Source organism: Nymphaea colorata, chromosome 10 (genome assembly GCF_008831285.2).
Source record: "Nymphaea colorata isolate Beijing-Zhang1983 chromosome 10, ASM883128v2, whole genome shotgun sequence".
Classification (NCBI taxonomy): Eukaryota; Viridiplantae; Streptophyta; class Magnoliopsida; order Nymphaeales; family Nymphaeaceae; genus Nymphaea; species Nymphaea colorata.
The window spans coordinates 20,137,470-20,149,260 of record NC_045147.1 but is presented as its reverse complement, the minus strand read 5'-3'; the positions used below and the strand labels follow the sequence as shown (position 1 = coordinate 20,149,260).

Below are 11,791 nucleotides of genomic sequence, written 5' to 3'. Positions count from 1 at the left end.
CGATCTCGAAGGGTTCACGGAAGGGATGTTCGTAGCCGTAGGCACTCTTGAAAAAGTTTTCCTGATTCCGAATCCTAATTCAAAGTCGACCATTTTAATCTCATAGTATCTTGAAAAATTATGGATCTTCTTACAATAAAATATAAATGTTTGAAAACGCACGTAAACATACATAAAGATAGAAATAAGATATTTATAAAATAACCATTACAAGTGACGAGCAAGGGGTAGGAGAGGAACGTGACGAGTGTGAAGTGCAAAAGGTCACATCTCTATAATCTACCTTATTGGCCGAGCTTTCTTATACTATTGTTGTGCTGCTTGGTGGCCTGAACTCGCTTCAAAGCACAGAAATTGCCCACGGATCTAATCACGAGAGCCAGTAAGATTTCGCAACCAAGTCTTTTGAAATTGATGGTGGGAAGAAAGTGGGAGTCCAACATGAGTTCGTAATGAAGGCAGCACATTAAGAAATACCAAGTGTGCGAGTTCGTGGATCTTGTTTGTTTATTTTATAAACGACGGTAAGAATGAGAACTGTGTTTGAGACAGATCGATGCCTACTCTAAGTGACTCAAGATAACGGTGGAAATGGAAATACAAGCCAGTTGAACCGATCTTGGAAGTCTTTATAATATGATTTTTCATGCCTCTCTAATAAAGGACGAGGCTGGGGGCCTTCCCTCGAGCTTGAATTGGAAAAAGGAAAAGAAAGCCATTGACAGCTGAAGACGTGAAACGTTGGAGACTTGAAAGATAATCTACGTTTGCTGGGCACCGTAATCATCGAAGGTGCCAACCCTTAAAACTCATTGCTATTCACTACCTGTCATGACGTTTCTTACGCTGGACGTGGGGGAGTGATGCGAACGCATAGACTGCATTCCAGGATGAACAGCATTCGCATCCATCCATTAACGAAGCTCAGACAGAAAGAGAGAGGGAGAGGGAGAGCTAAAAAGCCACACCGATATTTAATACGACAAGATCAGATTTTTTGCGCTCAATATTTGTGCAGTCTGTTGAGGAACATCGAGTTATCAACATAAATTTAACAATGGTAGAGCACTCCCGTAGCCTCGGCTGCTCTGTAGATACTCATTTCTTTGATTATCAAACACCAAAGGCCGAGTTCTAGACGTGCCATTTATAGATCTTCAACTGAAATGTTTCTTTACCTACTCCACGGCAAGCAACATATTTCTATTCGCCAATCACCTTCAATAAACGTAAAGTAAACTCAGTCAGCAGAAATTAAACTACAAAATTTCGACATGCTTTGAAAGTGGCTTAAACACCTCTCTCTCACTCTAACGTAAACTAAACTCAGTCAGCAGAAATTTAACTATAAAATTTCAACATGCTTTGAAAGTGGGCTTAAACACCTCTCTCTCTCTCTCTCTCTCTCTCTCTCTCTCCCTCTCTGTGTGTCAGTGCATGACCATGGACCAACTAACAACAAGACTAATCAAGTCGTCAAAGACCATATAAAAATAAAAAATAATTTACCCTGGTTATGAGAGGCATGGCATGTTCTCTCCACTCTGTAGTCCATTTAGCAGTAGCTCCGGTTTCTAATGCACCGTTTTTTAATGAGATTAGGGCATCACAACTGTCTGGAAATCCCTTAAATAGCATCTGCACAGTTTAAACTTGGAACATTTACTTGATGTAGTACAAAGTAGGAAATTTTGTTAGAAAAGTGTATATAAAGTATAAACCTCAAACGTGAGTAAAGATATCCTCTCCAATTTGTGTCCTACCACATAATATACAGAAGTTGAAAATTTTAAACAATGGATGATTGGTACAGAAGGAACTAACAATGATAGTGGAGGCCAGATAATCACAACAGCACATCTTTTTTTAAGATTGTTTTAAACATCTAATAGTCACGAAAAAGGAAATATAAAAAACTATGCACGTAATAGACTAATTGTAATGACTAATGAGACACACAAGTATTGCTGCAACCAACCTAGCATGGAACTCAAAAGTTGCAGTTCATATAAGAATCACAAAACAAAAACGCAAAAAATCACCTTGATGAATTGTGAAGCACCTCAAACGGGCCTTTTTTTCTCTTTTTAGTTTGAGAAACATGACGATGATTTTCAGATAAAATATTTAATTAGATTTTTCTTTTTATTTCTTCAGTTGGCAACTTTGCACCAATAAGGAGTGAACATTGACCACGGCTCTTCAGGCAAACCAAGAAAGCAGTATCATGCATGCTAGATAAGAGATTTTCAGAATATTATTATGACATTTCAGAATAGTATCCTGCACTTGAGCATGCTTCCATAAAAATTTAAACCTATTTATCATTCCTTTCTAGTAATACTGAAAATTGCCACCACCCAGAAAGATTCAAGGAAGACTCTTAAACAGGCTAAGCTTTGTGTATAACATTTCAAAGGATATTGACTAATTGAAGGGTACCAAAAGAAAAACATTGAAATTTAAAGCAAGACCAAAGACAATCTATGTTACACAAGTGCAGGTGTTGGTGCAGGCACAGCATATTATCTAAAAGCTTGGATGCAGATGTGGCTAGTTAGAAAAAAAAAAAAAAATTGGGTGCAGGTACAGCAAAGGTGTATATATTATATATATAACACAAAATTTGCTTCCAAAGAAAAAAAAAATTAACAACTAACCAGATATACAGGACATTTTATAAACTTAGGTATAAAACAGATTATATTTATTATTTACATGTCAGCTAAAGCAACTTCATAGCAAACAGGTTAAAGCTAAAACAAGAACAGAATATAAGACATGTCATATTAATAAAACACCTTATATAGAACGGAACATGTAAAAGATAAGTCTAAAATGTTATGTAAAACAGTGAATATAAAAGCTAAAACAGGTTCATTGGCAAGCAAATTAAAGCTAAATGGACCATAATAGATAAGTCCTAAGACAGGTTATCTGTTTCCAATAGATCATAATATAAAACAGATTATATATAAGAAACGGACATACTAAAGGCAATTTTGAAGCTACTGTGAGTGTGAGGTCATTGTGGGAGAGAGATCAGTGGAAGAGAGAGATACTGAAACTGCAGTGGGAGCAGCAGTGAGAGAGAGAGAGATGGTTGCCACTTAAAATGCTGAGCCGCCGAGATCAGAAGTTGGGAGTGCCTGACTTGCGCAGTCACTGAGATCGGCATTTCTTTTTTATTTGGCACCACACCGATTTGTATAGCAACCAGTTTTCACTCAAAAAAGGAGGTAGGCAAGAGAAGGAGAATGGAAATCATCAGTTCCTGTCACCTGTTGCTGTTGGTCATTGCTGGAAGAGGAAGCTGGTAGAAAGCGGGCTGAGGAAGAGGAGGGAAGTGAGAGAGAGAGAGAGAGAGACGGGTCCTGATCAAGCCAAAGGGAGCTGGGGCTCTATGGAAAAAGGAACCTGCAAGAGAAAGCAGCTCACCAGATGGAGAAGCGCTCAAGATTACTGGTGAAGCAGGAGGCCAAGGCCTGAGAGAGAGGAGGGAGGTGAGAGTGACAGCCTGACCAACAGCCAGACAGGATTTGATCAAGCCAAAGCGGGTTCTATCGAATCTGCTTTTCATATATATATTTTTTATGATAACTTTCCAGCTGAGATGAGGATAAAATAATCAGTTTAAAGGACGAAAAGGTGCAGTGCAAACAGGTGCACCTGAAAAGTGCCACCATGTTACATAGAAGACAATACTCTAGAATATCCATCCAAACTTACCAAAGCACCTTCCATTATGGTTTGTCTTGTCCATCTCATTGTGCCTTATCATTTTCTCATTTTCCTCTTTTGTTTCTATTTCTTTTCACTCCCTTCAAATCTAATCCATTATTTGGGATAAAAATGGCCATTTAATTATTAACAATTTAACTTGTTCTGGATGATTGACTTTTTGCTTTTGCACAACCTCCTTTTTGTCTATTTCATGGCCATCTCACCAGAGCTCCCAACAGGCTTTCACAAGAGTCCATAGGAAAGTCAGTTCAGCCTCAACTCAAATTTCTCAGGCAAGCAAGGTAAGTTATACTACAATCCGACTCAAATTGATCACCACCAACCAAAGGATAATAGTTGGGCAGCTGAAGGACAAAATTATAATTTCCATAGAACCTCTATTTTCTGTTTAGATGAATCTGTAATTTAAGTTTTATTCTGCCCCGTCAATCCTCAGATTCTCCAACTCCAGAAATTTGCATGGTCAACACAGAGAGAGGGAGAGAGCAGTCATTATTTAGGACAATCACAGACCTTTATGAACATAACAATTTTCATTAGTATCAATCCTTGTTTCACCTGATGGTTTCAGTATCATGAACACAACGGTGGCAACTAAATTGAAGTGTACAATCTAAATATTCTTCTAAATTCGAACAACTAAAGTGCATGCATGATATCAGTGCAGAATGAGAAAAAAAAATGTTGGATTCAAGCAAACATGTGGCACTAATCTCAAACTTATTAGTAGTTGATCAGACACCTCAAGTGCGTACAGAAACTTGTGGATCCCAAAGGAAAAATAAATGTGAATCAATTAAACTTACCAGGAGTTCATCAGCAAGCTCAGAAGATGATGCAAAGAGTAGTCCATTTTTTTCAACTTTGACAAGTTCCTTGATACTTCTTGCAATCAAGAAAGAAAAATTCTCAGTTGACAATAACCAATTCTTACAGGATAAGCATAAACAAGCAACGAAAAACCATCCAACTTGTGCAAAAAAGGGTTCAAACTAAGCAGATGCAATGTAACAGTACCATGAATATGATACAGCGCAAACAGGTAGTCCGCATCCAAACATATCAACAACCTAAACACATGAAAACAGCAAAGCTGGCAAAAAGTTGTTTATACAAAAACCTTTTTTGCTACAAAGTTTGGCACTACCTTCATTGGGAGATCCAACCCTGATGATGAAGTATGCAAGCAGACACCCAAATCTGCTGAACCTACCCAAAGCAAGTAGCAGTTGAAACCTTCAAACTACACTTTAGATTCATAATGAAAGGTCCAAGTATGCAGATATGAGCAAACAATTACCAAGCAGCAATGGGTAATCCTCAGCTGATAGCCACATTGTACGAAATGCCACACGTTTCAGATGTAACTTCCTAATCTTCTGTTCATATTTCTCCCTATCTGGCCCCTTACCTTAAAGAAAAAGGCAATCACAAAGTTCAGTTAAATGTAGCCAAATGAGGCACCAATCTATGAATATCATAACACGAAATGTTGGTTACCAGTAATGATGAACAATAGTCTAGGATACAAATACTCTTTTCCTTGGGACATATGCTTCCAGACTTCCTCATTTCCAGTTGAGTCATGTTCATTTAGGATTGCTGCCACACGCCTATCATACATCACTGCTGCTTCTAGAAGCATACTGAAATCCTCGTCAGGCGTCCTGTTAACGTCCATACCATCAAGAAACTTAATTTGCAGGAGGTCCGACAAGAACATAGTGGTGGAAAGCATAAAAATACAGCAATATGAGAGGACTAAATTGAAAAGGTAAATTTAACATTCTTATATATCAAATTTTTGCATGTGACTATCATATTATGTTAGTGATTTCATAAGCAAATTGTAGGTACACTGGAGCAGCATGTGTCATTTGGTGCATCTACCAATTCCACTTAAAATAGCTAGCACACATATTGACCATTTAGGACTCAAAATGTTGTAAACGTAAAGCATCAAACCACAAATGAAGTGCCATAATCTTCCATCAAGAAAACTAGCTAACTTGATGATTATAAGAATATAATATAATAATCCACAAATACATATAAAAAATGATGTTTAATAAAAAAAAATTAAAAAACTACAGACAAATAATTGCCCAAGGCTCAGAAGACATTTTTACATTTAAAAGCATACATATTAACAAATTAGAATATGTTGAAATATTTTACCAGCTGGTACTGCTTATGATGAGGGCTGGCCTGTTCCTATTCAAGTAGATATTGCCATTATTCTGGGTCGTAAAACTAGTACATGTTATAGGAGAACTAGCCACCTTGCATATTGGTCCTTCAGTCATACCAACCACGTTAGCAGGACCTGGAAAAGGCACATCTTACATTGTAAGTAACAAATGAAATTGAAAATCGTTCATTTGAAAGTCTATGATGGATCGAAATAGCCTACTATTTTTCACCTACCTGGATCATCTGCAGTTATACAATCACTGATTCCAACTGGATGATTGATATCCTTTTGTAGTCTGCAGAACAACTAAAAATTCTCTCACATCATACCACATCATCTCATTTGAAGTGGACTCCCTTAAATGGTTAAAGATAGAACACTTACCTCATGCTTTTCGTGTAGAGTAGCTGGTCGAAAAAATTCAGGAGGTTGATCATAAAGAACTGTTGCTCTGGGGAAGGTAAGCCAAACAATAATTTCAACATAGAGAACATATATAGATTAGATCAAATAAGACCTGTTTTCATTTGCTTCCTTGTGAGAATGGAAGCTAAGCCCAAAATAAAAATAAACCAAAGATGCCTGTATCAGTATTTAAGGTGAATTGTTTTAGAGAAAAGCACAGAGAATCAGCCTGCATTGGTCATATCAAATTGGCATGAAGCACTTGTTTCTTAATAATTTAAAAAAATAAATAATTGCTATCGTTATTATTTTAAGAGACTGGTGAGACAGGCTGGAATGGCCAATTTGCACCAATCGCTGATCATTGGATGAGCCTGCATTGGATCCTAACTTAAAGGCACAGCTAAAAAATGTGCTGGTTGTGTGTGTGCTGATACTAATAGTGTTGAGTAATTTTCATGAAACCCACCAGGTTGTCAAAATGGAAAAAGATCAAATTACCTTATCCCCCAATTCTGAGCCAATTCATGTTGCATAGCTTTTGTGACACACAAGGATCCATGAGCCATCCTCCCATAATGCATCTCAAACCTTGAGACCAAAGGGACAATAACTGATATGTCTATAACAACACTAAGCTACAAATTCTGTGCAAACTACAACAGCCTTTACCGTTGAAGTTAATCACATACCAATGATAAATCCTCACCAAGACATGGTTTCTCCCTAAAGACAAGCCAAGCAGAGTGTATCCAAAATTGTGCCAATCAATTACATAAGCAGAACGCCTCAACCAGCTAGCAAATTTCACAACAATCAAAGTAGGAACTGAAGGTGGATTCTGCAAATGAAAGAAACCACAGAAATGAAAAACTGACTGCAAGTATGCAAACTAACCATTTACACAATATAAAACAAAAAAATCTCCATGAATCAATTAAATCCTACAACTGTTAATAGTTAATTCTTATCCCAGCCAATTGCAAGTTTAGGTACCAATGTTTGTACTATCAAAAAAGAATGAGGGTTGAGATTGACAAAGCTAGACCTGAGATTTATCAGTGGAAGATATTATCCAAAATATGCAAGTAAAAGGCATGGGTATAAAAATACTCACCTGCACAATGAAGACATCAGGAGAAGGAATTTTGACACAGACAAACCAAAGCAGCGTCATAAACTGTATTAATGCCTTCAGTGGAAGCATCAATAAACGCAAAACCTTAGGGAAGCCCCATTGGAAGGTTTGATTCTGTCAAAAGGAGAGAGACGTGAATTAAGTGATCGCAGTGAAAATTAACTAATGTTTTACTAGAACAACTAGCAATTACAAGCTTCAAAACGAAATGATAGGTACCATTTTGTGAATATGAATGGATGGATTGTCCAAAAGAGCACGGTGGGGATCACTACCTGTCATATAACACCACCACAAGGAAAGCAACAAGTTAAACGACCATATCTATGCATAGGCAACATATAAAAACGACCATAAAAATATATAAACGACAAAAACGAATTGAAACATTTAGATGTCAAATTAGGGAAAATAATCATATCTACAAAAATGATAGCAAAACTGTAGCATTTGAATCGGAATTATAAAAAAATAAGAAAAATGTGACGGAAATTTGCATTCATATTGTCGTTTTGAGCATGAACGAAAAAGAAAACCCAAATCTAGTTCAACAACCGAGCGAAGAACTTATTACAGGAAGCAAACACCCCACACATAAGCGGCCCAAAGGATACCTCCATAAGCAACTATATCAACCTCCAAGCCAGTCTGCAGAAACATCAAAAAACAAATAATTAAATAAAGACCTTACCGATATCCAAACTATATACTAAGTGCCAAACGTTTGTCCTCTCCCTCTCTCTCTCTCTCTCTCTCTTGTGATAAACAAGCACACGAATACGCAAGACAGCGCACACGAATGACGGTACGCTGGGGGGGTAGAATAACCTGGCAAGCGAGGGATAATGCATGGTATTGCATCCGCGGGCTACGCCCCAGATCGCCCAGTACCACCACTGCAGCCCTTCGTCTCTTCTTCATTTGCACCTCGCCTTTGCCCTAAACAATAAAATTCATGCCGATCATCGAATGAATATATCAAAGGCTAGTAACAGGCGATTAGATGAACGGGCAGAGAATTTGACACCATGAACCTAACAAGCAACTGAACTAAAAGTGCGATTGGAGAGGCAAGCGTGTAATTTCCAGATATCTGCCAAGTTGGTTCTTCCAGATAGCAAATGGAACCCATAATGGACACCGGTGATTACTTCAGGAAAATAACAACAAATTCCCGAGACTGCCGAGATAGGAAACATTGGATCTTGGACGATACGGAATCAATTAAGATCTCGCTCTTATAAAATGAAGCTTGAGAGTGAGAAGCTCACCTTTCTTCTTCTTGGCTGTCTTCCTCTTCTGCTTCTGAGTCTTCCAACTGTGGGCAGTCGTCGAGCGCAGGCGTCGGGAAGAAGGTGGTCACAAATATCGCCGCCGTGTCAAAAATATCGTACATTTTAACGCCATCACCTTTTCCCTCGCAGTTGAATATTTACAAGATACTCCACGCTTTTAGATGGCTTAACTGACAACATATCAACGACAAACCTTCTTGTACCGCTTTCCACTTTTAAGACAAAATTGAGTTTTCTGTTGTTTAAATAGCATCTATGCTTATATCTACTTTGCTTCGATTTTTTACAAGAATTCCTCAGATAAAAAAAAGGGGATTGAAAGGTTTAAACTTTTTCTTGATTGAGGAAATGAACACTAACACCCTATTTGGTTGGAGGGAAAGGAAGAGAGGGAAAAAAAAATGAAAGAGAAAAAAAATGAAATGAAATAAAAAGGAAATGAAAGAGGTGATTAAAACTAAAAAATCATGTTTCTTTGAACTACATAAATAAACAAAAAGGATAGACTTGATAATAATACTCCTAACAATAAAAATATTTAAAACAATGAGAGGTTGGGTCCGTAGTAGGATAACAAATCAATTGGGTGCCTTCTCTGGAGGCTGGGTCCGACTAACTAATGAAGTTAATTTAAATGGATTTTTATGATCATCAACCGTTTGGAGAAATGTTCACAAGAAACTTCAATAGATTCTCCAACTGTTTTTTTTCTTATTTTGCAGGAGATGTACAATTTGGGAGCTCGGAATTTTGTGTTGCTCTCAACCGAAGTGGGTGGCTGCACGCCTTTTGGTCGAAGCTCAAATGCCGGGATGTGCAACGAGGAGTATAATTATGCTTCAACAACTTTCAACACTCGAGTGAACGCTTCCATAGACGAGCTCAACCAAGACATGGCCGATGCTCATTTCATTTTCGTTTCTCTCTACCGCATGATCACTGAGATTATAGAGGACCCAAGTGCTTACGGCCACTTTCTCTCCCTCCCACGTTCAATCTCTCTCTCTCTCGAGAAATGCATGTGTTCTAATCAAGAATGCATATAAAACAAACAGGGTTCGAGAATATCATCGCTCCATGCTGCGAGGTTCCTGACGGCGCTACCACTTGTGAGGAGACGGGCTACCACTTGTGAGGAAGACGGCGCTACCACTTGTGAAGAAGAAGAAGAACGTACCTTCAGAAAATGGGTGTCGTGGGGACGAGCGGCCTGTTTCTCGCGCAGCAGGGGAGGAGGCCTCGGCTCTTTCTCTTCCTTTTTTTGTTTTTGTTGAAAGCCAATGTTCTTCTTTTCCTTTCTCTTTCAATCCATTCTATTTGGGAGGGTTTGAATTTACATTACACAATCCCTTTATTTTTCTTCCCCTCGCAGCCAAACAGACTTCTTCTTTTTTATCTTTCTTTTCTTTTCTTCCGCTCTCAGCCAAACAGACTTCTTCCATTTCCTTCCTTTTTGATTAGTCAATCAAACAAAAGAGAATTGTTCAATCCCTCCATTTCCTTCCAACCAATGTTTTGGGAGCTCACTGACAAACAATTTTGAATGAGATTTATCATACAAATTCATAATCAGCACTCTGAATTTTATATCCAACTGAGATCTGATAAGGATTCAACCGAATTAGCAAATCTGATATTTGTGCTAGTTGGATGCAAATTCGATTTTGAAATCAAGGTTGGAATCCAAGTCTTAATCCAGATCCGGTTATATTAAGGTCAGTGAAAGATGGATCCGACCTCAATCCAAAGTGATTATAAATTTATATCCCTCATAACTACATGTATATTTAGACAATGAGCTAAATACTATTTTGATGTGTTCCATTTCAAACCCGACTAGTATTCAAATCTATTACAGTTTCATAAGCATAAAACTTTGGATACAGATAGTCTTCTCAATCTCAGGGATGTAAATTGATTATCTAGAGAATCAGAGATCAGGTTTGAGTTATATGGTAGCAGTGGACTGGGAAACATATACCGTCGACTTTAGTGGGATTCGGACAACGTGAGTTGCCTGTTCTGCCGTGACCGGACTTGCCAGATCCAAATCCATTTTTGTGGCCAAAGGTAGCGTTGGAGTAAAAATAAGTGACGTCCACATAAAAAGTTTGTGAATACTTGAGAAAGTAAAAGAAATTTGATTTTTTCATTCCCTATTTTACGCTATTTTGACGCCAGTTTCTTGCTTGGCCACAAAAAATTTTGTGAATACTTGAGAAAGTAAAGGAAATTTGTTTTTTTCATTCCCTATTTTACCCTATTTTGACGCCAGTTTCTTGCTTGGGCGGGATGTTTGTGTTTTCTTGTATACATGCTATGGGTATTATCTTGTATTTAGCTGTCGTTTGCCTAAAATTGTACATTGATGCCTCGCATTGTACAATTTGAAATAGCTTGTCAAAACTATAATCTGCTCGAACAGTTAAACTCGTCACTGAAATTCAGTAGAATATATGATCTGTTTAAGACAGGTTGAGCTATACGCCAACCGCACAGGCAATTACTATCATTTTGTCTTTAAGAAAAATTGTGTCGTACGCCAAACACAGGCAAAATTTCTCACATATACACTCCCGCTGCAATTGTGGTGCGAGATGTATCTGCATATAATGGCGTCGTCACATCAAAACTTGGTATCAATATAAGAAAAATTAGATTGCATGCCTCATTAAGGAAATTAATGTGGAAAATATTTTATATAAGTTTTATACACAATAGCTCCTTGTTTAGATAGGAAATCTTGATTAGTATGAATCATTTTAGATTGGTAAAACTGGTCGATTTTGCATTTACAGTAAAAGAATAGACCATAAAAGTTTTAGACAAATAAAGAGAAATAAAACTTACCTGGAGATTTAGCTGAACGATATCCAGGTCAAGTACCGTTACCAAACCCCGAAAAGCGAAGCCATTTACTGTGCAATAAATGTAAGATATAAGCAGTTAACATTTTAAGGATTTTACCAGGTTTGAACTGATAGGATCTGATGCATTTATATCTGGATTCGGACA

At 37.7% G+C, this 11,791-nt stretch overlaps 1 protein-coding gene across 4 annotated transcripts; it reads right to left on the bottom strand.

Moving 5' to 3' along the window:
• Positions 1–957: 957 nt before the first annotated feature.
• On the bottom strand, positions 958–9,853 carry LOC116263269 (UDP-glycosyltransferase TURAN). Of its 4 annotated transcripts, none has more exons than XM_031642940.2 (17): positions 8,753–9,276; positions 8,310–8,420; positions 8,096–8,129; positions 7,701–7,756; positions 7,461–7,595; positions 7,036–7,184; positions 6,845–6,934; positions 6,323–6,389; positions 6,172–6,244; positions 5,923–6,070; positions 5,245–5,411; positions 5,045–5,155; positions 4,892–4,947; positions 4,762–4,814; positions 4,551–4,626; positions 1,510–1,638; positions 958–1,218 (listed from the first exon to the last, which is right to left on the bottom strand). In XM_031642940.2, exons 2-17 carry the CDS (start codon positions 8,400–8,402, stop codon positions 1,204–1,206), a joined length of 1,452 nt encoding a protein of 483 aa, XP_031498800.1. In that variant the 5' UTR covers positions 8,403–8,420; positions 8,753–9,276; the 3' UTR covers positions 958–1,203. The 4 variants fall into 4 exon arrangements, 2 of the variants coding, with proteins under 2 accessions (XP_031498800.1, XP_031498799.1); XM_031642939.2 differs by having other exon boundaries at positions 4,892–4,953; positions 8,753–9,253; XR_007574537.1 differs by lacking the exon at positions 958–1,218 and having other exon boundaries at positions 1,601–1,638; positions 4,551–4,629; positions 8,753–9,853.
• Between the last annotated feature and the right edge of the window lie 1,938 nt (positions 9,854–11,791).